Raw genomic sequence first — 24,746 nt, 5'->3', positions numbered from 1 at the left:
CGTTTACGCCCCAAGTAAAAGAGCTACAAAGGCCACAGGGAAAACGCTGACAGACTCCAAGGAGAAATAAACGAACGCGTAGTTACAGATGATTTCAACACCCCTCGCTCGGTGACAGGACACACAGACAGAACATCAGGAAGATACAGACTTGAACGACAGTCATCAACCATTAGAAAACGCTGTGACAAAACCAGACAGCCCATTCTTTTCCAGTGTACGTGGAACATTCACAGAGACCACATTCTGGACCATAAGATAAGTCTCAATGAAATGATCCAAGCCGTACATAGTACGTCCTCTGTCCACATGGAATTAAATTAGAAATCAATGATAGGAAGCTATCTGGAAAACCTCCAAATATTTGGAAAGAAAATGACACATTTCTAAACCATCATGGGTCAAAAACAGAAATTAAAAGGGAAATGAGACAATATTTCACAATGAATGAAAATGAAAACCAATACATCTGAATTTATGGGATGCCGTGAAAACAGTACATGGAGAAACACTTACAACACTAAATGCCTATAGTATAAAACACAACGGGTCTCAAATCAATACAAATCAATGACCCCCGCTTCCAGCTGAAGAAAACAGAAATTGAAGAGCAAACTAGACCCAAGTGAGCAGGAAGAGGGAAATAATAGGAACCAATGCCGAGATCAATGAAACAGAAAACAGAAAAATAACATAGAAACCTGGTGACACCAAAAGCCAGTGCTCTGAGGTGATCAATAAATTAATAACCCTCCTGCCAAAAGATCAGGGAAAAAAGAGACGATACAAATTACCAACATCAGGAACAAAAGAAGTGACATTGTTACTGATGCTATAGACATTTTTTAAATAAGGAGTTATTATGAACAACTTTATGCCTAGGAATTGAACAACTTAGATTAAATGGGCAAATTCCTTGAAAGACACAAGCTCACTCAAGAAGAGACACCCTGAATATCCTATATCAATTAAAGAAGTTGAATTTGCAGTTAAAAACCTCCCTACAGGGAGTCCCCTTCCCTGGCAGTTCCGTGGTTAAGACTCGGCACTTCCACTGCCATGGTCCAGGTTCAGGCCCTGGTTGGGGAACTAAAATCCCACCAGCATGCAGTGTGGCCAAAAAAAAAAAGAAAAAGCCTCCCTACAGAGAAAACTGCAGGCCCAGAAGGTCTGGAATTGGTGTGTTCTACCCAATTGTAAAGACAATTCTACCAAACTCTTCCAGAAAACCAAGGAAGAGGGCACACCCCCAGCCCTCTTCGAGGCCACACGGGCTGGAGGCCCGTCCCCTCACCTGTGTTTGTCGAGAGGACCACGTTGGCCGCAACCAGGCTCTCCAGCATGGCTGCTTCCTCCCTCTCCTTCAGCTCCTTCCTTAACACCTTGATTTCATTTCGAAAATTACTTTTCTCTCTTTTATTCCGGGTCTTTTTGCTTTTTGCCTGTAAAGAAAAGCAAAGAAAACATCATAATTCTGGCTCGACTTTGCACTTATTTTAGCTCCTTTTAATTCACAAAATGCTTTTATTTCTCATCAGTTGGTCCACTCATGTAAGTCCCTTCAAAGGCGCTAAAAAGTCAAAAGTCTTTCTTGAAGGAGCATCAGATCCACACAGGTGACACCCTGACTGGCCTTAGAGCCACTGTCACCTCCACAGGGAGAGGGAGAAAGGGAGAATGTAGGTCCTCCAAGAACCGTAAGCTCAGCCGAGCCCAGGGGTGGGAGCCCAGCCCTACCCTGCACAGTCATCAGACATACTCCTGGGGAAGAAAAAGCACCTGCTCGTGCCAGGATTGGGGACTTCGTAGTTTATACAGAGAGAAGCTAAGCTTCTCTCACTATTCCACATTTGTCAAGAGAGTAAAATATTTTCTTCAACCCCCAAAATGTCTACCTAGACCCTGACTTACTTCCATATGCAAAAGACACATAACCCCTTCCTTATCTGTGATTTCTGCTTTGGAGAAGGGGTTTTAGCCGGAATGACAGGAAGGAGGTGTAACTTACAGAGAAGAGAACTCTGAAAAGCATGGACTTTTTTTTTTTAATTTATTTTTGGCTGCATTGGGTCTTCGTTGCTGCATGCGGGCTTTCTCTAGTTGCGGCGAGCGGGGACTACTTTTTGTTGCGGTGCGCAGGCTTCTCATTGCGGTGGCTTCTCTCGTGGAGCACGGGCTCTAGGTGTGCAGGCTTCAGCAGTTGTGGCACACAGGCTTCAAGAGTTGTGGCTCGTGGACTTCAGTAGTTGTGGCTCGCGGGCTCTAGAGAGCGGGCTCAGTAGCTGTGGCGCACGGGTTTAGTTGCTCCGCGGCATGTGGGATCTTCCCGGACCAGGGCTCGAACCCGTGTCCTCAGCATTGGCAGGCGGATTCTTAACCACTGCGCCACCAGGGAGGTCCCAAAAAGCATGGATTTAAAAAGGAACAAGAAAATGAAATTGGGCTTCCCTGGTGGCGCAGTGGTTAAGAATCCGCCTGCCAGTGCAGGGGACACGGGTTCGAGTCCTGGTCCGGGAAGATCCCACATGCTGCGGAGCGACTAAGCCCGTGAGCCACAACTACTGAGCCCACACTCTAGAGCCCGCGCGCCACAACTATTGAGCCCGTGCGCCACAAATACTGAGCCCACGAGCCACAACTACTGAAGCCCGCACGCCCAGAGCCAGTGCTCTGCAACAAGAGAAGCCACCACAATAAGAAGCCCACGCACCGCAACGAAGAGCAGCCCCCGCTCGCCGCAACTAGAGAAAGCCCGCGCACAGCAACAAAAACCCAACACAGCCAAAAATAAATTAATTAAATAATTTATTAAAAAAGGAAAATGAAATCATCCACATGTGTGACAGCGCGAATCACATCACTGCAAATTCCTACAGCGCCTTTAACCTTCAGTAACATGCGTGTGTCCTGGTCTCCATCCCTGGGGTTCCCACTATTCCACAGGTCCGTGGGGAAGGCTGAGTCTCTGCACCAGCCCCCGACACGAGGAGAGAAATGTGAGGCAGTGAGATGGGCTGGCGGTGAGCAAATACAGGGCAGGACACGCGATTAAGGGAACTGGGGGCGGACGTGTAAACTAGAGAACCAAAGAGCTCGAAAGTTCTGAACTGCACGAGAAAACTCCATCTCAGATTAACCTATCACCTACCTAGTTCTCTTTCACAAGGATTACACCATGTTTTATATTAATGGACTAGAAATTTAGGGAGGATGCATATTTTCTGAATTTTTATTTTCAGGCTGCTTTTTTTTTTGCTGGTCGATATTATCCAGCCAACATGCCAGACATAGGGAATCCTTAAGAGGAATATTTTCTGCAAGACAATTGCTCGCCTCTTCATGAAACTATCTTGAAGACAGGTGAGTCCCTGTTCAGTGCTGAGCACAGGGGCAGTCCCAACGTTCAACATAAGTACATGAATCGGCAAAGGCCAGAGAAAAGCAAGAGGATACAGTGTACTCCCGGCAAAGACTGCAGATCACAAAACCACACGCAGAGCAGACACCGGCTGAGAGCTACTCACGAAGGCCTGGTCGATGTCCTTCCTGATGTCAGCCACAATCCGGGTGCCGTCACCCCGCGCCAAGACCGCGTCCAGGGAATGTTGCTGGACAGACTCCAGGAGCCGTGCGGGGTGCCCGAGGCGCAGGAGCCTCTGCTTCCACTGGGCCAGCTGCTCGACCAGGTTGTCCACGGCGATGTTAGAGGGGGCGCAGCACAGAACCTGGGGAAGCACAGCGCAAACTCGGGCTTGGTGATTTCTTTTTTAACGAAATCACTTAAGTTTCTATTAAGCAAATGGAAAGTCCAAAAGTTAAAGAGAGGAGGGTGGAACGTGCGCAACCAGTAACGTTACAGTGTAAACATCCGGCTGTAAGGACGGATGCAGACAGTCTGCAGGACATGAGTTACTGGAAACTGACACAACATCTGGATACTAGACCTCGGGTCTTAAGAACCTGTTAGGCTCCAAAGGACCAGAAAGGATGCCCGGCAACTGGAAGGAAAGGCCTCCAAGTGCCCTGAGATAATCAGGGCTGGGACACCCGTCTCATCACCCATCAAGTCACTTTATCGTCTGACAAAGCGGAATGAGGAAAAGCCTTCGTGAACAGGCTCAATCTTGCTTCCAGAACTGCAGTCTGGCTCTTAGGAGGGGGTGCAGCAGGAAGGGGAGGCAGAGAGCAGAGTCCCCACCCCATCTAGGTGGCCAAAGGCGGTCTGCACCAAAGCGTGAACACAGGTATCTCCTGTTTCAGTTTCCTGAAACAGAGGCACCCAATTAAACCATCAAATCTGCTCCCTGCCAGTAAGTCATCTTTCACCAGCTTTTCTTGGTAAACATCTTGCCAAGACAGTCATTTGCAGGAGACCATTGGACGTGGCCTTGTAACCAACATGGATCTCCCTGCAGGAGCAGGGGCTCTGGGGAGAGTGTCGCCCGAGTCTGAGTCCTGGCTCTGCCACCCACTGTGGAGGGACGGGGCCCGAGACCATGGAGTCCCCGCACCCGGGGCTTCTGTGAGGATTAAAGGGGCGAACTCTGGAAAGACTGAGAAACGTGCCTCGTTCGTAGGAAGCACCCAGGAAATGTCAACCTGCAAATGTGGACCATATTGCTCTAATTCTTATCCTTATCCAACGTTTACGACCCAGAAAGGTTTTCTAAAGAGCTTTCCATGTGCTCAGAATCCACGATGACTTGTGTTGATACAGATGAGGATGAAAGATCCTTTCTCAACCATTAAAAATCTACGTGAACAACAATACACGATATCACATTCCACATCTCGGAAACCAGTAACCTGCACTCTGCACAACTCACCAGACCCCCTGATCAACCAAAACACTTCTGTCTCCGGGAACTGGCTGCACGGTCTCCTCCTGAACGGCACAGACAGTCCCTGGTCACCTGCACGCCCGGCATGCCCAGCAGGGGTCTGAGCACAGAGCCTGGGTGCTGAGCAGACGCGGCTCCTGGACTGTGGCCTGGCCGACAGTAACCCAGACCTCACCACCCCAGACCAACAGTCCCAAGCACTGTCAGAGACTGAAAAGGGCCCAGCCCAGTGCTCAGTCAGTAAACACTCAGGAACATTGCCAACCGAGTCCCCCAGAGCCCAGGCTGGGGCCCTGCTGGGCACCTGCGAGCGCAGCAGACCAGAGTGAGGGGTGCCGGCGGGGACACGGTGCCCACTGCCCACCTTTGAGCCCTGTTTCACAGCTTGGAGAATGATTTCAACCACAGTGGTGGTCTTCCCGGTGCCAGGAGGCCCGTGGATGATGGCGAGTTCCTTCTGGGACAGCGCAAACCAGACCGCTTCCTGCTGGGAGGCGTCCAGAGTAGCGTTGTAGAAAGTCAGGGGCGCTGCGGAACAAGCGACAGTGAGGACCCAGCTCCCCGTCACCCGGCACTCCCCGCCCCTGACCCCGCATGTGCCGACAGAAATACGGGCTGTAACGGGGAGAAAGCCGGCCCTCCCCAGGGGTCAGCCAGTCAACGCAAAATCAACCTGCTTTGTTTTCCTGGACCAGGAATCTGCAGACTGTGGCCCGCAGGCCAAGCCCAGCCGGCCGCCTGCTCGGTGAGGCAGGTGTCCCGGGACACTGTCCCCAGCAGCCCGCCGTCGCACCGGCCGGCACAGCCTACAATGTTTACCATCTGTCCCTTTATTGAAAAAGTCTGCCAACTCATGCTCCAGAATAACAGCTTCTTGTAAAGTAAATGTTTCTGGGAACAGATTCATTTCTACCATAGTGGCCCTTTTTAAGCGCCCGTAAAACGATGAAAACAAACAACAATTATGAGCAGATCCAGGACCATGTTTCTGTTCTGAATCTTCCATGGCCGATTCTAATGACCTGCTTCGTAAGCTCCGTGCTCTGAGAGCAGGTGCCGCTGCATCCAGTCTCACACCCGCAGCCTCCGCCCCGTGGTGCCCGCAGCAGAGACGAGCGTGCTGACCCCCACGGGCATAGGGCACCGACCCGGAGGTTAAGACGGAAAGAGACTCGGAGAGAGCAACGGAGCATCCGACCCAGAGCTCCTGCGTGTTCCCTTCTCCCCTGGACGCTGGCTACAACCAGGGCACATCCTGTTCCTTGAAACACAGCAAAAACAATGCTAGTTCCCTTCCCAGCTCATAGTAGCCTCTCGGTAAACAGTTGGCAGAAATAAAATCTTATTGAAATGTGAGTGCTTTTGGAATCTGAGAAGGTACAAAGCAGCCCTGAGCTAAGAGCCAACACACCGCCAGGGTACGAGCACCGGCGTGACAGGAAAAGGGTGTGGGGCAGCCCTTGTGTGAGAATGACTGAAGCTATACTGTAAAAACCAGCCAAGTCCAACACCTACGGGGTGGTTCAGTGACGGGCAGCTGCTTGATGAGGTGATAAACTCCTCTCAAAATGAGCTTCTCCAGGACACTGAAGGAGATGAGAAATTGCCCAGAGCACCGTGAGAACAGTCGGGGGGGGGGTGTACATGGACACATGCGTGTGTCTGTATGTAAGTCAGACTGTTCCATGTGGACGTGGAAAAACAACTAGAAGAATGCACACACGCACCAGTGAGGCTCACTCTAAGTGGCAGGTTTTCGAGTGATTTCTTTCCCTTGTTTATACTCTTCTTTATTTCCAAACGTTCTATGACTAATACATGGCACTCTTACAATTAGAAATAAACTGTCTTCAATTTACAGGATACTGAGAAAATAATCAAATGCACTTAGAACTGAGACTTTTCAAACTATAAAAAAATGCTATCGAGCATGAAGCATGATCAGTCATCCTCTGTTCTCACAGGGCACTGGGCTAGAAGAAATACCCTCGCATTTCAAAACAAAAATATTCGATATTTAGATATATTAGAAAGAACATCATAAAAAAAATGGAATGAACTACTTCTTTGACGCCGTATACAGGAAGGAGACTTAGTTCTAGCAAGTCACACAAAGAAGCTTATAAAAAGACACTAAGGCAGATTTCTTCTCTCTGTACATTCTCAAACTCTTGCTAAAATGGCCCAGGGTCTCACTGTTCGAGATCCTGTCCATGGTGGTTTCAACCAGAAAAGGAAAACCACAAGCTCTTACGTATCTCACTGGCAGGGCTGGGGTCTGATCCGCCGAAGAGGACCTCTGTGAGCGAGGACGCGGGGCCAGAATGATACTTCTTTAGGGTAATCAGAGTTCTGCCAAAGGAGAAAATGAAAATTAGGAGCTTAATGAAAACCAGCAATTAACCCAGTGCCCGAGGCTCCACGCGACGCTGCTGCCCGCCACCTCCCATGAGGGGCACGCAACCGACCCCAGACGGATGTGCCTGCCCTCTTCTGCCCAGCAGGAGGGAGGTGTTTAAGGAAAACATCACATGTGACTTCCAGTCACACACACTTACTTTTTCAGTCGCTTATAAGTGACGTCGTTGGCAAGTTTTAACAGCCTGTAGGAATGCTCTTGGTCCAAACTCAACTGTAAATCATGGGACTCATCAAAGGCCACGGTGACCCACTGCTGGGTGATCCGGGTCAGGATCCCAGTGGCCAACTGACTGTCTTCCTCATACAGACCCACTATGTCACCTACAGAAGCAAAGACCAGTTACATAAACGCTGAACAACGTTAAACGTGAATTACTTCATATAACGAATTCCAGCATATTTCAAACATTGTATCTGTTACTTTCATTAGAAATGAAATCAGTAAAAAAAAATACTTTTAACTGACATCATATGTGAAAATTTACTGGAGCTCAATGAACTGTTTAAAACAAACATGACAGTCAATAAAATATTTAAAGTCTTCCTCTGTGCCCAGCACTGTTCTGGGTGCTGGTCTATATTAGGAATAAAACACGGTCCCTGAGCTCACGTTAGGGAGGAGAGGAGCAAATACGAAAACCTACCAGGGGTCAGAGCCAAGGGCTTTAGTTAAGATGAAGTGCAGGGGCTTCCCTGGTGGCACAGTGGTTAAGAATCCACCTGTCAATGCAGGGGACACGGGTTTGAGCCCCGGTCCGGGAAGATCCCACGTGCCACGGAGCAGCTGAGCCCGTGTGCCACAACTACTGAGCCTGCACTCTAGAGTCCGTGAGCCACAACTACTGAAGCCCATGCGTCACAACTGCTGAAGCCCGCGCGCCTTATAGCCAGCGCTCCGCAGCAAGAGAAGCCACTGCAATGAGAAGCACGCGCACCACAACGAAGAGTAACTCCCGCTCACCGCAACTAGAGAAAGCCCGCGTGCAGCAACAAAGACCCAATGCAGCCAAAAACAAATAAAATAAATGTATTAAAGAAAAAAAAAAAGATGAAGTGCGGCAGAGGGTGGAGAGGGACGAGGGTGCCATTGCAGAGTGTGTGGGAAGGGCCTCTCTGAGGGGTGACCCGTAAGCAGGGTGGGCCCTGGAAACAGTGGGGGCCACGAGCTCACCTGGGGGAGAACATTCCAGGTGGAAAGGGAACACTGATGAAGGAGGGAGAGGGTGGTTTGTTGCCCACTCAGCTGGGCCTCCCCACTCCTGCGACAGCTGTTTGGTGATTCACCCATCACCAGGCGAGTCTGAGAGGCTTCCCCCGATGCCGGGACGGAGCACACGACCCACACCCGAGCCAATCAGGGCTTCCCAAGCCCCCTGGCCAGTGACTGGGTCGGGGATGGACAAGGGACCAAGTCAGAGCCCCTGAGATGTGGTGAGACTTTTGGGTGGACAGCTGGAAGGATGCCCTCACCCTTCCCAGCTGGACCAGAAACTGGAGAGGACGTGAGGGCTGAAGCTGCTACCACTTGGGGCCTGAGAAGGAAGCCAACCCAGGAGAGGGCGGAGCCAAAACACGGAGCGGAACTAAGCCCAGGTGACCTCCTCTGAGCCGTGCAGCCACCTTCCAGCTATCACAACCCACGCGTCCCCCTCCTGTTCCAGCCCATCTGGCTCAGGGTTTCTGTCACTTGAACACAGACAGTTCTGACCAAACAAGAATCCACGCTGAGATGCAGCCAGGGCCTCCCACATACTCACACCCCATTTATTCCGAGTCAGAGTACGTGCCACACGTCAACCAAGCATGAGGCGTATTCTTTTTTTTTTTTTTTTTGAGGTGTATTCTTAGTCCCAGCTGCTTTCCTTCTAGGCAATGAGTTTCATCTGCACCTTGAATCTTTTCTGTCTCCCGCCCCAACTTTTAAAGACAAAGAGCAGGTGGCAGCAGTGCCCCTGGGCCCGAGGTCTGGTTCTGTGCACGGGGACCTCCGTGAGGCTGAGTGCAGGCGACTCCGTCCCGACTGTGACTTCCCCACCGGCTGTCCTGAGTAGGGTCCCACATTGCAGAATTCACACCTCTCAGCTACAGAGCCTTAAAACTGCTCTTCAGGAGACGAAAAACTAACAACCCCACCTACGTTTGATCAGAAGCCGAAGCAACACATCAGATTTTCAGCTCCACACTTTTTCACATAAACAGCTGACTTCCTGTTTATCAGCTATTCATCAACCTCTCAGGTCATTCACTCCGCAACACTTACTAACTGAACACACACTATTCCTTTGGTTTTCAGAGTTTACAAACGCCCTGCACATTCAGTCCCACCCGCTCATCCTGATGGCGAGGCCGAGAGCTCAACTATAATCCCCTTGGTTCTGTTCTTCAGAGGACACGTGACTGACTCTCGGCCACTTAACAGCAAAGTGTAAGACCTGACTCCAAACCAGCAGCTTCCCCTCCTCCTATCTGTCTCCAAACCCAGCCCGTATTCCAAAAACTGTGGGGCAAGAGTCTAGAAAATCGAAATATGAAACCAACAAACTGTCACCACCAAAACAAGGCAGAGAGACTTTTCTAGTGGAAGTGCAGTGTTCGGCAGTGTTGCTCTCTCCCAGTTTCCAGGTCTGATCAAAAACAAGCGTCCCAGGGATTTCCCTGGTGGTCCAGTGGTTAGGACTCTGTGCTTCCACTGCAGGGGGCACAGGTTCGATCCCTGGTCAGGGAACTAAGATCCCGCATGCCGTGCGGCGTGGCCAAAGGAAAAAATAAAAATAAATAAAACAAGCATCCCAGGTGTGAGCTTAAGAAGCTTCTTCTAACTGCCCCTCCTTTCCAGCAGAGCTGCCACAAGTTTAGCCAAAGTATCCTTGGCACAAGGAAGGTCTGGGAATACACAACTACACACGTTGAACCATCTGGACCAGGGCTACTCAAGAGACATGTGAGAGTCATGTGTAATTTTACATTTTCTAGTAGGCATACTAAAAAACCGAAAGAAACAGGTAAATTTAATCACATTTTACTTAACCCAATACTTAACCCAATGAAAAATATTATCATTTCAAGATATAATCAGTTTTCAAAGACATTACTGTTGATATTCTAAATTTTTTGCACTAAATCTTCAAAATCTCATGCGCATTTTACACCAGCAGCGATCACTAGCCCTATTGCGAGCGTTCAATAAGCCCGCGTGGCTAGTGGCTGCCAGTCTGGGCAGTGCTGCTCTAAACTACCAAAAAGCCTCGTAACTGCTGAATTTCTAAGTGAGAGCTTTCCATTACAATGCTTTATTCCCCAACTGGTCGTATGTGACCTGGTCTTTACAAGCCACATCTGAAGACAGCAATACTCAAAGTCCACCTATGTCAAAAATGCACAGACCGGAAATAAAGCTGTTACTGGGAAGCACAGCTGCAGACATGCATCTCCTGGGCTCAAAGGTGACCAGCAACCGTCCGTACAGCCCGGTCCGCTGGCTGGATACCTGCAGCTTCAGCAAGCAGACGCCTCGGCTCTGGAGTTCTTTCGGAGAGACACTTTCCTGCCAGGACCTGGGAGACACCCAATGTTGAGACTTCAGTATTTGTATTTTACCAGTTTTCACTTCCAACCGTGCAGGAAGAACAGATGGAGATCTCTGCACAGGCACGAAGGGTGACCAGGGAAACTCCAAAACTGCCCCCCCTCAAACCTGCCCCCCCTATAGCCCCAGCGCGATCTGTGCCCTCCTCCCAGTTTCCCAAGACAGAACCTTCGCTCATCTTCACCTTCTGTCCTGAGTCCTGTGTGTCGCTGAGTCCCACCAGGCCCCTCCCATTTGTACCCAGAATCCACCCCTGCCTCATCCTCGCCGCCATAGCTTTGGTTCAAGCCCACATCACTGGCCGTCTCCGGACTAAACCGAGCTTCCTAACTTCCTTATCTCTGGGTTCTCCCCAGCCAATCCCAGCAGCAACATCCAACAGATCCCCCCTAAGATGAAAATCTATTTACCTCTCTGACCTGCTTAACTGCACCGAGGCCCATCCTCTGCACAGGAATATCATACAATCTTCTCCACAAGGCCCTTCCCAATCTGGCCCCCGCCTATCTTCCCATGGGTGCTTACTCTGTACTCTGAACCGTGCTGAGCACTTGACTTAGAGATCATTGTGTTCCCACCTCACTGGTCTGCTGTGAGAATGATCTCATTTTACAGATGAGGTAACTAAGGCTGCAAAGTCATCCAGCCATAAATCATGGAGCTGGGATCCCACTGACGTCGACAGGACTGCAAATGCTCTTAACCATCACGATCAAAAACCTCTAAAACAAATCCTCTCCACTTGGGTAGCACAACGGTTGAGTGCAAACTCTGGGATCAGCCTGCCTGAACTCAAATCCTGGCTCGACCTGTGTTACCTGGGGCACATGACTTAACCTCTGTCTCAGCCTCCTTAGACATAAAACGAGAATTACAGTAACCAACTTCGCAGAGGTGACGTAAGGTTTAAAGGGGCTGATGTATGTGGGGTGCTTTCACAGGCCTCAGTGTCATCTCTCAAAGTTTCAGCCCTACGGAAACAAGTCTGGCTTTCTCAGGGCTCCACCCTCGCCTGCAGGGCTGCCCTTCCTCCCCACATCTCTTCCAGGAATATCCTCCCCCGCCTCCACCTGAATCCCTATTTTTCTGCAAGCTGTGCTCAGGCACCACCTCCTCCACGAAGCCAGCCTCAACCTAAGGCTCCCCAGGCTCAGCTGTCCACCCTCCTGCTCCCACAGCACTTTGCCTGCACACACGGGTCAGCATCTATCACGCTGGGAGGGAACTGTTTCCGCTCCCACCTGCCCCTTCCGCTCAAACCCAGCCGCCAGGGGACCATCAGTGACTATCTCACTCGGGGCCTGGCACGGAACAGGCGCAGACACTGACAGAGGGGACGATGACGGAAGAGGGCTGAGAACACTTTGGGGATGGAAATGGGGAGAGAGGCAGGACCTACGAGGCAAAGTTCAGAGGGGAACTTCAGGGGGAGAACAGACCCTTCCTAAGGGTCCCCCAAACGGAACGGGCTGTCCCGGGGGTTGAAGAGGCTTCCATCTGTGTGGGAGGCCGAGCCCCTTCACAGCCGCGACCCGGACTCGAGGAGTCAGGAGGGCAAATCCCGACCCCCAGGCTGGTCAGGCCGAGCCCCCAGGAGGGAGGTCCGCCCGAGGTCTGAGCTGGGAGAGTACGGGGGCCTAGGGGAACCGCCGGACCGAACCCGAGGCCCGGGCCGGCGGCCGTACCTGCGCTCCTCGACCTCCGCGTCCCTCTCGAGCGCCAGCAGGTCCAACTGCTTGTTCACGAAGCTCTCCACGGTCGCCGACGCCATGGCCGCAGTCCGGCCTGGGCCCGGAGCAGCCGAGGTCCCGAGCCGCCGAGTTCCGGCTGCCGCGAGGGGCGGTGCTCCCGGCCGGGCCCGGTGCGTCGACGCACCAGGTTCGCGCCTCTTCCGCTTCCGGTGTCGGTCTAGGCTGCGGGAAGATGGCGGCGGCTGTGGCGGCCTCGGCTCTGCCGGTCACTTTCAGACGGCTGGTGTCTGCATGCAGCCGCAGTGTCCTGAGAGCGTCGGGGCCCGGAGAGGGTGAGACCTTGGCCGCGGGGTGAAGAGAGGAAGTGGGGCGCCCTGCCGTCCCGCCACATGTGTGTCTGTGTCCGACCGATGTTAATCGCTTTTTTTGATGCGGTGATTACAACGCGGACTTTGGAGTTGGGGAAACCTAGGTTCAGATCCTGGTTCCTTTAGTTAGTAGCTTAAATACTGATGAAAGCTCCCCAACTTCCATATAGGCTGTATTTAACCGGGGGAACAAACTGAGGCTCAGAGTGGTTAGGTAGCTTGCTTACGGTCACACAGCAGGGAAGTGGGAGAGGACTGAATCAGACAGCTCGGTCCGGCTCCAAGGCCTGTGCGTTAACCATCACCCGCAGGCTGCGAGCCACGCTCTGAGCCTCACCATCCTCATCTGGAAAATGGTGATGGATGTCCTTGCCTAATGGTAACCAATCCAGCAAAAGCGACAGCTGTATTTTAGGCACTGGGTTGTCATGAGGCTCAAAAAGATTATGTTTCTCAGAAACACTATAAACTTCTGTCTGAAACGGTTGGAGTGTGTATCTGTGTGAGGGAATGTTTATGTATGTTTTAGAATTGGGTCTGAATTGATAATAATTGTTCCCTTTTTTAGGTGTGATAATGATGTTGTGGTTGTGTTTTTGTTAAGAATCTTTATCTTTCATAGAAATACACTGACAGTTGCTTTAATCACAGAGTTGGGCCAGAGGCACTGTGAATGAATCAAGCTTGGCCAAGAGTTGATAACTGTTGAGTCTGGGGAGAGATACAGGAGGACTCACTATTCTCTTTACTTTTGTATGCTTGTCATTTTCCATAATAAAACTTGGGTTTAAGCAGGCAGGGAAGTTTTTACAAAAGCAGTGGGACTTACTGCATTCTACCATTATAAAACCACCTCTAGAATGCTGTGTTCAATTCCAGACCCAATGTTTTCAGAGAGAAGCACAGATGAAGTGAACTGAGTAAAGAGAGGGTGACCAAAATGGTGAACAGGCAGGACCTTGAAGAGTGAGTGAAGGAAACAGGGTGGACACTGGCACGATCCTTAGGGATCTAAAGGATGATCCTGGGGCACCATTTGTTCCCAGTGGGGTCACTGCTAAGCTAAGACCACAGGCAAGGGAAGCAGATCAGTTGCAGAAACTTTGTGAGCTTTCAGCGGTGGGATGGCTCTCGAGAGGCCAATCACAAGTTCCCAATCGTGGAGTGTTCCACAGGGGCCTCGTTTGATGGCTTAGCAGAGTAGATGTCATTCATTTATTCGTATATTCACCATTTATCGAGCACCTGTTACAAGTCAAACACTGGTCCAGGATAGCGAATACATCAGTTATAAACATAAAACAATAATCCCTGCTTTTATGGAGCTAGCATTCTGACGCAGGGGGAAGGGTTGTGCAGAGAGACAAGCAGATTTTTAAGAAACAGCAAATTATATAGTATGTTCGAAGCTGTTACGACTCATGGAGAAAAATAAAGCATGAGTTGGGAAGAAAGGGTTCAATTTTAAATAGGATGGGTGGGGAAGGCCTCTCTACTGAGACGGTATTGGAGTGGAGACCCAAAGGAAATAGGGAATTAGCCTGGGGGCCACGTGGGGTCGGGGAGCGTTCAGGGCAAGAGCGGTCAGGCATAGGCCCTTGCACTTGGCATCTTCCCGGAATAGCCAGGAGGCCAGAATGGCAGGTGTGCAGTGAGCGAGGGGAAGCTCGTGAGGCATGGGCTCAGAGAGACAGATGGAACCGCAATGCCCACTGCCCTGTGGCCGCTGTAAGAACTTCGGCTTTTTCTCTGAGTGAAATGGGGTGCTCTTGTAGAGTTTCGCAAAGTAGTGACACGATCTGACCTCAGTTTTAACAGGATCCCTCTAGCTGCTGTGCAGAGAAGGGAGGCTAGGGCGAGAGCAGGGTGTTAGTAATAATGCAGGCTTGGGTGATTGAAGTGGTCAGAGCCTGGATCTCTCAAAGAGAGGCAAGGGGACTTGCTGATAGGTTGGCTGAGGGGTGTGAGAGAGAAGAGTCATAAATGACTGAGATTTGGGGCCTGAGCAACTAGAAAGATGGAGTCGCCATTACGTGAGATGGGGAGGGGTGTGGGAGAAGCAGGCATGAGGGGCAGATCAGGAGCCTTTGTTAGGTTCTGAGACGCCTGTTAGACATGCAGGTGACGATGACAAAGAGACAGGTGTTTGTCGTGTCCGACAGGCTGCAGGTGTAAACTTGGGAGTCACCAGTGTATAGGTGACATTTAAATTCATACAATCACCAGAAGAACGGCTATAGGTAAAGAAGAGGTAAGATCCAATGTCTAAACCACAAGCGCACCAAGATGGCAGAGGGGAAGAGAAACCAGCCCAGGAGACCAAGAATTGGGAACAACCGCTAATGAGTGAGCTTTGAAAGAGTGAATTTTATGGTTTATAAATTAGAGCCCAATTGAAAAAATAAAACCAACAGTAGTTATTGAGAAACCTGTCCTCTGCTTTTTGCACTTACCAGGCATTTTATTTCTGAGTCCTTCTCAGTAGGCTGTGGGTACCTTTGTCGGTGCATTAGTTATCTACTGCTATGTCCCAGGTTACCCCCAAATCCAGCAGCTTAAGATACCTAACGTGTATTATCCATCGCTGACGGTCAGGATCCAGCAGCAGCTTAGCAGGTGCTTCTGGCTCCCAGTCTCTCATTAGATTCAAGTCAGGCTGTCAGCTGGGGCTGCAGAATCTGCTTTCCAGCTCCCTCCCTGGGCTGCTGGCAGGAGGCCCCTCCAGGGACTGCTCACCGCACAGCAGCCCTGCAGCAGAGATGAGAGAGGACACCCAGGACAGCAGCTGCCCTTGTATAACTTACTCTCGGAAGTGCTGTCCTGTCACTTCTGCCACATGCTGTTGGTCACAGAAACCAGCGCCCTGTCGGGGGACAACACAGGGGTGAGAACACGAGGAGGTGGGCTCGTCGGGGCGTCCTGGAGGCCGCTCCCACACTGGGGTACCGAACAGGGCCTGAACTTAGTGGGCACCTGTGGTCAAGGAGTGGGTTAGCAGGTAGGTGATTTGGTTTTAGGCCCTTTTCAATGGCGTGACAAGCACATCCTGACGCTTATGGTAATAGCCAGTGACTATAAGTGATGTTCTTTTAGTTTTGTCGGCCTAGGTTTTTCTGTAGACATGTCGCGATGTGGTGGTTTAAGTCGCGTGCCAGTCACAGGAGCGGCACTTGCACACTGAGCATCGTAAAGGGCGGTTTGCGTTTCATGTTAGTAACTACGCGTGTTTCTTTATTCCCTCAGCTTCCCTGTGGTCTGCTTCTCGAAGGTTCAGTTCGCAGAGCGCTTCATTTCCACAAGGGTAATATCAAAATGTGGGTTTTGGTGACTCTCTTCCTTTCCTTTCTAAAGTCAGAACTTTAAGCATTTGGGTTTTCAAGAATATTTAGTTTTCTTTTAACTTTTTGACAGTATTTTTCTCAGACCCTTGACGTATAGAAATACAGACAGAACCTCAAGCACCCAAAGGCAAAGGTGTTCTGGGCCTTGCACAGCTGTGTCTTTCCAGGCAAAAGCTTTTAACTCCTAATTGGGGATTTATTTCCAACTGGGAAGGTCGAATCACGGGATGGTTGTGTCAGAATCTCCAGGAGGACCTTACATAATTTGAAAGAGCATGTTCAGTGTTAAAGAAAACACATAAAATTAATATAAACTACAGAAGGTAAATTTGACAAGATCGTACTCAGGTAGGAACACACAGGGTCCCGTCCCTGCCCCGCCCTGTCAGCCCGGGTCCCTGAGCAGGGCCACGCACTCTGAGCTTCGTTCCTCTTCGGCAAAATGGAAGCAGTATTAGTCTCCGTCTCAGTGGGTTTTCATGAGAGTCGAGTGAATTTCTGCATTTAAAGAGCTTAGAAGGGAGCTTCCCTGCTGGCACAGTGGTTAAGAATCCGCCTGCCAATGCAGGGGACACGGGTTCAAGCCCTGGTCCGGGAAGATCCCACATGCCGCGGAGCAACTAAGCCCGTGCACCACAACTGCTGAGCCTGCGCTCTAGAGCCCGCGAGCCACAACTACTGAAGCCCGCGTGCCTAGAGCCCGTGCTCCGCAACAAGAGAAGCCACCGCGATGAGAAGCCTGCGCACCGCAACGAAGAGCAGCCCCCGCTCGCCGCAACTAGAGAAAGCCGGCGCGCAGCAACGAAGGCCCAATGCAGCCAAAAATAAAATAAACTTTTTAACAAAAAAGAGCTTAGAAGGACTTGTGGTTGCCATGGGGAGGGGATGGATTGGGAATTTGCGATTAACAGATACAAAGTATTATCCATAGAATGGATAAACGACAGGGTCCTCCTGGAGAGCATAGGGAACTATATTCAGTCTCCTGAGATAAACCATGGCAGAAAAGCATATAAAAAAGAATGTATGTGTATAACTGTATCACTATGCTGTACGGCAGAAATTAACATTGTAAATCAACTATACTTCAGTACAAAAATTAGAAAAAAAAAAAGAGAAGAGCGCCTGGCACGTAGTAAGCTCTCAGTGCAGCCACCTGCGCTCCTGCAGCGGAGATTCTCAGCAGGGGGGACGCAGGGCCTGGTGTTTCCCTAAAGGAGCAGTGGGCACCCTGGGTGAGGGTGGAGGCAGAAACCCTAAAGGGTGCTTTCATGAACTCGGCTGACTTCTCCTGTGACCGCCGTGAGTGGCCACTGCTGCCCCCAGTCCCGTTCCGAGGTTTGTCCCTCGGTCCTCGACTGGCTGCTGCCGGGCCGCCCAGGGCTGCTCAGACACGATGCGTGACGGGAGTGCACAGCTTCATTTGGGGGCCAGTGGACTCCGGCAGGGAAGGCGTTCGCTCACTTCACAGTGAGCGAACAGTGAGCTGGAAGCGGCAGGGTCCCCAGTTTTCTGGGATCTTCTGGCTGGTCTAAGAGTTAAATTGACATGAGACAGGTTAACAGGAGAAAAATCAAACCAAAGTTTAATAACCTGTACACACAGGAGAGACCCAGGAGAAATGAGCCACTCGCACAAATGGCAGAAGCCCTCACCTTAAGTAGCACCTTCAGCTAAAGACAAAAGACGATGTTGAGGGTGGGGGTTTGAGACTTCAAAGGGGACGAAGGCAATTCACGTGGAGGTGGAAAAGCAGATGTTTGGTGAATAAATGTTGGCTGGGCCTGCAGAGACAGTGGGACAGGAGCGGCCTCAGATCTCTGGGCCCCTGTGTTCCTCGCAGCCATCTCTGGTGATGCTGTGTCCCAGGACAGGCCCTCCATCTCGAGTCTTTCAGGAAGCTGCGCGCAGACCCAGGCCTGCCTGCCTCCTGCCAAAGTTTCTTCCTGCGTCTTTTGGGCCTTGATTGTTTTCGGCTTGAAGTAATCTGCACGCCTAAGAGACATTTTGGGGCGAGCAGGTTTTGCCCTCCTACAACTGCGGGGGCAGCTGTCCCGCCAGCCACACAAGCATCAGAGACGTGCCGGATCCTTGCCCTTCCTAGTGTGCTGAGCGCAGTCATTTCTCACACATCTTGAACCGTCTTTTCACGTGTGTGTGACCCACGTCTGTAAAATATTTTTACAGATACGTTCCTAAAACGTCACTGAGTTCACCACCTTGGCCAGAAGTTGTTGTGCCAGACCCCGTCGAGGAGGCCAGACACCACGCAGGTAAGAGAGGCAGAAGCTGGGGGTGGCGCCCCTGCTTCCACCACAGGGGGCCTCCTGGCCACAGAACAAGGACTTCACGTTTCCAGGTGCCCGAGACACGGCGCAGCGCGAAAGCTCAGGTTCGCTCGACACCAGAGCTCAAAACCCTCATTCGTTGAGCCAGTCCTCCTAGGGCAGCAAGGCACCAGCCGAGTCGCAGGCAGGTAGTGCGGGTGGCGCGAGGGCCAGGGCCCAGCTCTGTCTCCCCGCTGTTGGTAGAAACGGGAGTTCAGGGAAGAAGAACGATGTGCCTGGTCATCGGTGGAAGCCGGCCCCAGCCCAGGTGTTCAAGAGGCCATCAGGGTGTCACGCAGGATGCGTGTCGCCAGGAGGGCAGTGTGGCCACCACGCCCAGCACCGGGATCAGTGCGAGATCCTCAGTTTCCAAAAGCTGGAAGTCCATAGTAACGCGTGGAATCTTGCAGTTGTTAAATACTATTTCGGATGCTGTGCCCCTCGCTGCAGGCGAGGTTCCGCCCTCTTGGCCAGGTGCAGCCGAGGGCATGACTCGGTTTCCAGGGCAGACGCTGTGCCCTGTGCCCAGCCCCAGGCGAGGCCAGGAGGGTCGGGGCAGGAGAGAAGGGCCGGGCCTAAGACGAGGGGGTGACCGTGGGAGGGGTACTGGGTGTGGGCGGACGCGAGCAGGTAGCATCCAGCGCCATGAGGGTATAATTCTAGGTTTTCCTTGTTTGCAAGAAGGCCTCTCCTCTCACTTTGCCAGGCCGCTGGCTCGTTAATAACGACTGGGAATGAAACCAGGTGAGGGTTTCTCCACCGCAGGGTCAGAGAAACCCAGCCAGGCGCGCCGAGCGCTCAGGCGGGAGGATGGCAGGGGGATGGGGGCTTCTGTGCCGTCGGGGCACGATCGTCTATAAGAGCCCCGTGTGCCCCGCGCACCCCAGTGCCAGCTCCTGGGAGCAGCGGCTCACCCTGGCCTGCGGCGGGGCAGCGGGCACCCGGGTGAGGGTGTAGCTGTGACCCTGACCGCCCTTCTCCCCACAGAGGTCGTGGAGAAGGTGAACGAGCTGATCGCCCGGGGCCGCTACGGCAGGCTCTTCGCAGTGGTGCACTTTGCCAGCCACCAGTGGAAGGTGACCTCTGAAGACCTGATCTTAATTGAAAACAAGTTAGACGTTGCGTGTGGAGAGAGGATCCGGCTGGAGAAGGTGAGACTGTGAGTCAGCTCTGGGGACGTGGCAGGCTGGCCAGTGGGCACGGTGGGGTCAGGGGGGTGTGGGCAGAGCTGCTCCCCGAGGGCGGCCCGACTCGGTAGGGCCCCTCCTTACAGGGAGCCGATCAGCACGTTTCTCTAAGGGGACGCGTGTGTCTGTCTCACGTCAGACAGAGAAGGGTTTGTCTCACGTCTCCTTAGTGTATTCTTAGAGGAAAATATCTGATCACAGGTACAGTGAAAATCCCAGTTAGGGATGTAAAGAGTTCTCAGGCCCGGATTTATGAAGAGAAAATGTTCCGTTTCGGCTCGAGCACTGCCCTGTTTCGGCTTGAGCACTGCCCTGACGTTAGGCGTGACAGCTGCCGCTGTGCTGAACGGCGAGCACGGTTTAGAGGCGCCTCGCAGGGCGCTGGTCGTCTTCCGACCCTCCTGAACTGCCGCGAGGTGTGTCCTGCGTGTTTAGCCAAGTGCCTCTGCCCTCCGCTTGTGTTCGGGGGCCTATTTGGTTTTTGCCTATTCTGCTTCTGTTCATAAAACTGTAGATAAAATATGAGATTTCTGTACCGGATCATTTTTTAGGACGTGGTTAACTGTTGGTGTGATGTAATATGACATATGGTTTTCTTTATAATTTAAAACTCCTCCTTCCTTTGTGATTGTAGATTCTTTGCATATTTACACCCAGGGGAGCATTAAACTCTCCTCTCTCAGACGGTCTTCCCACAGCCTGTGATCCGAGCAGGAGCACGGCTCAGGCTGAGCCAGGGCGCTGTGTGGACGCCACCAGCCAGCACAGCCCCTTCTCCTTGGTGACCCCCGTGGTTCTGTCATGAGCTCACGAACAAGAGTACATTTACCTTTTACATCTAAAATAAGAGACTTCTGGAGTGTTTTTGTGAGGATCTCTAAAAAGACATTATTTTGAAACATTTCACATTAACAAAAACATAGGAAGCTCCACCTAATGCAGGTGGTTTTTCGTAACGTCGGAAGCCCAGCAACAGAGAACGTGTCGGGCTGAGAGTGAGTCAAGCAAGATTTCGTTATTTGTCATCACCTAACACATAGCGCGTTGATGTTATTATAAAATAGGCTTTGTCTTTAGACATTTAAGCTTAATGCAATCGAGTTTTTTTCTCATCAGGAGAATTTCAGACAGTCTCCCAATGTCTGATGAGAACCCCACTGCACTTGGGTCGCAGAACTGTCTTCATCTGAGGCCACGCTTAGCGTCACAGTTTCCCTCCAGTGAGAGAGGCTGCCTGGCCGTGCAGGGTTTGCAGTCATTAAAAGAATACCTTGAACCTCAATCTTTGCAGTATCAGCAGGACTGTGAACTGTATAAAAGACACCACAGTTTGGTTTGTGCATTTTTTCCCCGTACGTATTATACTTCAATAAAAAGTTGTTGTATTTTAAAAGCCACTGTTGCCATAGGAGGTTACGTGCTCGCCCAGATGACCGAGTTCCACGTGTCCGGGTCTGACAGCGCGGGCGTGTCCGCAGGCAGCCGGGCGCCCCTGCACACACAGCCAGGCCGCCAGCTGGCGCCCCCACCTCTGTCCCAGGTTGAGGGAGTGGCTAGTTAGATAGCAGAGGAAGCCCGCGTTTTGGTTTCGGGGAACCGACACCTTGCTTCCTTTCCAGTGTGCTCGGGCGACTGCCTGTTCTAGGGGCTTTGTGTTATTTGCTGGTAACACGCCTATTTGATTCCAGGTCCTGCTGGTTGGGGCCGACGACTTCACGCTGCTCGGCAGACCCCTCCTCGGGTAACGTGCTCTCAGATGCCGGCGGGGAGGCTGGGCAGAGGGGCTCCCGTCACACCTGCTGCAGCCACCAAGCTCAACACGCTTACGCTTCTCACTGTGGGTGTGTAGTGTCCCACGTACAGAGCATCCAGGACAAATCGTTGACCTGTTACTCATTCACTGCAGTTTGGCCCTTTTAAGATTTGCTGTGGGACGACACTGTTCTTTGCTGTGCTTTTTGGTAGTTTTCACGGTGCCTGCAGGGAGGGCGTATGACGTTGATAACCGGCAGAAAAGGAAGTTAAACTTTATTTAGATGTTCTCACGTAAAGCACTAGTAAAACTGAAAAATAATCAGGAAGGTACATTACTGTTCGTTTTCCTCTCTTCCAGAAAGGATCTTGTTCAAGTAGAAGCCACAGTCATTGAAAAGACAGAATCATGGCCAAAAATCAATATGAGATTCAAGAAAAGGAAAAACTACAAAAGGAAAAGAAGTAAGTTGGAGAAAGCGTGGCTGCTGTGTTCCCGTCCTCTGGGTGTTGCCCCGCGTCCTGTGCTGGGCCAGGTTGGACAGGGCCCTGCCCTCTGCCAGGCGCTTTTGTGGGTGCAGCAGCCCAGAGACCAGTGAGAGCTCTGCCCACGTCCTGGCTCTGCCGGGGAGGGGCAGGTAGCAGTCGTTAACCACTCCGGGGCTTGTGGAGGGCACGGCCCTGGCAGCTGGGTTCCTGCGGACAACCCAGAAGCAGGCCACGTGTCCACCACGGGGAATGGACGAGCAACGGAGATTCCCTCAGTGGGATGTTGTCCAGTGCAGTGGATGGCCCACCTCCACACGGCAGGGACGATCTTAGACTATGTGAGGGTGAGGCCGAGTCATGAAGCCCGGGGGTGGGCAGAGCTCAGCCTCGTGCTGCTGGGCACACGCTCGCGCCCGCACGCATTACGCACACACATAACAACGGCACATTTTTAAAGGAAGAACGGTTTGCGCAGAATCACGGGTGTGGCTGCCTCTGGAGGGGCGGGGAAGGAAGGAGTCACAAATGCAGAGGGATCGTGTGTCCTGTGTTCCAATTCCTGTGGGCGGCTCGTCAGACTTCATCTTACCGTAATGCTTCGGGCGTTCGTTCATGTTTGTTCTGTGACGCAAAGGCAGGTGGGGACAGCATCCTCAGAAGGTGGTTAAAGAGAAGAGGTGGTGGCTGGAAGGGTGTGAGGTCGACTGGGCCGGGAGGCGGAGGTGGGGCTGGTTTGTTTGAAGGAGTGAAAGAGGCTTTGGGGGAGGAGGGAGGCCCGTCTGGAGCCCGAAGGAAGGCAGTCCTGGGAGAGAAGGTCAGGAGAGGTTTCCCTGGGGAGGCGGCAGGCGGGGTGGCCCCTGGAGGGCCAGGGCGTCCGGATGCTGGTGGGATGGAGCGGGCAGGGTGGGCTCGAGCACAGGGGCTGAGAGACCAGGGACAGGAGGCCCTTCCGTCCTGTCCCCCGGCCGAAGGGGCGTCCAGGCGCATGTGGTGCGCCTGATTTAAAGGGCCAGTAACAATGGGCGTCACCAAGGAGGGTCTGCTGGGAGGGGGGAGGGGATGGAGGCAGGAAGGGGTGAGGTCAGAGGTCGGAGAGGTGAAGAAGCAGCGCCCCTGTGTGGACTTGCCGCGGGTTCTGGCAGGTGCAGCGCGTGGGGTGGACAGAACCTCAGCCGGGAAGGGAGGAAGCAGTGGCGGGAAGGGCTGGCACCTGAGGGGGGGACTTCACAGCAGGGGCCTCCCCCAGGGGCGCAGGCAGGGCCTGCTGAGCGGGAGTGGAGAGGCCACCGCATCCAGCGGCCTTGTGGTGACTTGCGGGAGTTGGCGGCTCATCACAGGGACAGGAGGGGAGCCTGTGCCCTGAGTGGGGGCAGGAGACCCCGCTCTCCTGCCCAGCCTCACGGAGCAGGGCCGGGACGAGGGTTCACGGAGGGATCCCCCTCCGCCCTCACCTAGCCGTTGCTGCCCGCTTTCCACGGCCTGGGCTGTGTCTCCCTTGTCTCCCTGACCCCACACGACCTTTTGTTCCCATCCAGAGCCCCCTGCCATTTCCCAGTAAACCCACAAGCGGGAACAGAACTGTCCCTGCAGGGGCCTCCACTGGAGGTCACAGCCCCTTGGGGCGGGACCCACAGGCTGCAGCATCTTGTCTCAGGAGGTGCACAGTTGGCCCCCTATATCCCCGTCTGCCATACTCGCAGAGTCAACCAGCCACAGATGGAACATTTGCAGGAGGGACTTCCCTGGCGGTCCAGTGGTTGACTCCGTGCTTCCAATGCAGGGGGTGCAGGTTTGATCCCTGGCCAGGGAACTAAGATCCCACATGCCACAACTAAGAGCCCGTGTGCCGCAGGGCCAAAAACAAAAAAATTTGCAAGAAAAAAAATTCCAGAGAGTTCCAAAAAGCAAAACTTGAATTTGCTTCACCAAGTCCTTACATAGGATGTATATTATACGTTGTATTTACACCTGTTCATATGGCGTTGACAGTGCTTTAGGCCTCACGTGTGACCTAGAGATGGTTTAGAGTGTACGGGAGGGTGTGTGTGGGTCACATGCAGACACTAGACCGTCTTATTAGGGGGCTTGAGCATCCTTGGATGCCGGTGTCCTCGGGGGTCCTGGAACCCATCCCCTGCAGACAACGAGGGACGATGTATGTCTCTCACAGTCCTCGGTTACAAACGGTGAAACGTACCAGACGGTAGCTTCAGCTTCACTAGAGCTGGGTCAGTAGGGAGCCTCTCCTGTACCCTCCGCCACCTCCAGTAGCCTCAGCATAGCCGGAAGGGGTGCCCCCACCCATGCAGGGCAGGGGTCTCTGGGCACGTGGGGGAGGCCAGGCTGGGGGCCCGCAGCAAGGGCGCCCCTGGCCTCCAGGCCCCGGGGTGTTGCAGCCCCTGTGGGGTCTGACGGGGCTCACGGAGCGAGTGGTGAGGCAGGCGGTCAGTGATGACCAAAAACCACGGCCTGTGGGACATCACTGGGTGGCCAGTTCTGCCCGGCTGCGGGGCGGTGCTGGTGCAAGGCAGACCCTCGAGGAAAGAGCGGGCGGCGGCTGGGTCTCGCGGTAGCTGGTTGACGGCGTCCGGATCTGTGTTCATGCCGGGCCCTGCTCTGTCTTGCAGTTATCGTGAGCCCTCAGACCGTCCTCCGGATAAACACCATCAGGATTGCTCCACGTCTGTGCTGATCATCCAGCTAATGTTTCTAGAAATATAAAAATAAACCCACTTTCCGAGGA

General features: G+C 52.5%; 2 protein-coding genes and 1 non-coding gene across 9 annotated transcripts in view; 2 read left to right on the top strand and 1 right to left on the bottom strand.

The window, feature by feature from the left end:
• Window positions 1-12,665, bottom strand: part of IGHMBP2 (immunoglobulin mu DNA binding protein 2) — a 25,649-nt gene extending 12,984 nt beyond the window's left edge. Inside the window, exons 1-7 of the mRNA XM_033861339.2 lie at window positions 12,534-12,665; window positions 10,647-10,816; window positions 7,400-7,583; window positions 7,096-7,193; window positions 5,206-5,369; window positions 3,525-3,725; window positions 1,295-1,442 (exon numbers count right to left, since the gene is read on the bottom strand). Of these exons, the coding sequence (XP_033717230.1) occupies window positions 1,295-1,442; window positions 3,525-3,725; window positions 5,206-5,369; window positions 7,096-7,193; window positions 7,400-7,583; window positions 10,647-10,816; window positions 12,534-12,619 (1,051 nt within the window). The 5' untranslated portion in view covers window positions 12,620-12,665. The remainder of the gene's footprint in view (window positions 1-1,294; window positions 1,443-3,524; window positions 3,726-5,205; window positions 5,370-7,095; window positions 7,194-7,399; window positions 7,584-10,646; window positions 10,817-12,533) is intronic.
• TRNAG-UCC (transfer RNA glycine (anticodon UCC)) lies at window positions 9,915-9,987 on the top strand. Its single transcript has one exon. It is a non-coding gene; the product is annotated as a tRNA-Gly (tRNA).
• Window positions 12,618-24,746, top strand: MRPL21 (mitochondrial ribosomal protein L21). Of its 7 annotated transcripts, none has more exons than XM_019929089.3 (7): window positions 12,725-12,871; window positions 16,151-16,208; window positions 18,436-18,521; window positions 19,563-19,726; window positions 21,451-21,503; window positions 21,876-21,979; window positions 24,631-24,746. In XM_019929089.3, the coding sequence occupies exons 1-7, from the start codon at window positions 12,772-12,774 to the stop codon at window positions 24,693-24,695; spliced, it is 630 nt and encodes a 209-aa protein (XP_019784648.1). In that variant the 5' UTR covers window positions 12,725-12,771; the 3' UTR covers window positions 24,696-24,746. The 7 variants fall into 7 exon arrangements, 6 of the variants coding, with proteins under 6 accessions (XP_073665404.1, XP_073665401.1, XP_073665402.1 ...); XM_073809302.1 differs by lacking the exons at window positions 12,725-12,871; window positions 24,631-24,746 and adding exons at window positions 12,878-15,253; window positions 22,461-24,426 and having other exon boundaries at window positions 19,563-19,734; window positions 21,451-21,603; XR_012333635.1 differs by lacking the exons at window positions 16,151-16,208; window positions 24,631-24,746 and adding an exon at window positions 22,461-24,426 and having other exon boundaries at window positions 12,618-12,871; window positions 19,563-19,734.

Source organism: Tursiops truncatus, chromosome 8, assembly GCF_011762595.2.
Source record: "Tursiops truncatus isolate mTurTru1 chromosome 8, mTurTru1.mat.Y, whole genome shotgun sequence".
Classification (NCBI taxonomy): Eukaryota; Metazoa; Chordata; class Mammalia; order Artiodactyla; family Delphinidae; genus Tursiops; species Tursiops truncatus.
The sequence above is the reverse complement of the archived record's forward strand: the minus strand, read 5'-3'. Positions and strand labels throughout refer to the sequence as shown.

What these genes read in the sequence shown, in the direction of transcription:
- MRPL21 (XM_073809299.1), top strand. Translation starts at nt 12,618, where the DNA reads ATGGCCGCAGTCCGGCCTGGGCCCGGAGCAGCCGAGGTCCCGAGCCGC. An exon ending in CGGCTGGAGAAGGTGAGACT is followed by an intron (nt 19,735 to 21,450) that starts GTGAGTCAGCTC and finishes ATTTGATTCCAG; the next exon opens with GTCCTGCTGGTTGGGGCCGA. An exon ending in GCTTACGCTTCTCACTGTGG is followed by an intron (nt 21,604 to 21,875) that starts GTGTGTAGTGTC and finishes CCTCTCTTCCAG; the next exon opens with AAAGGATCTTGTTCAAGTAG.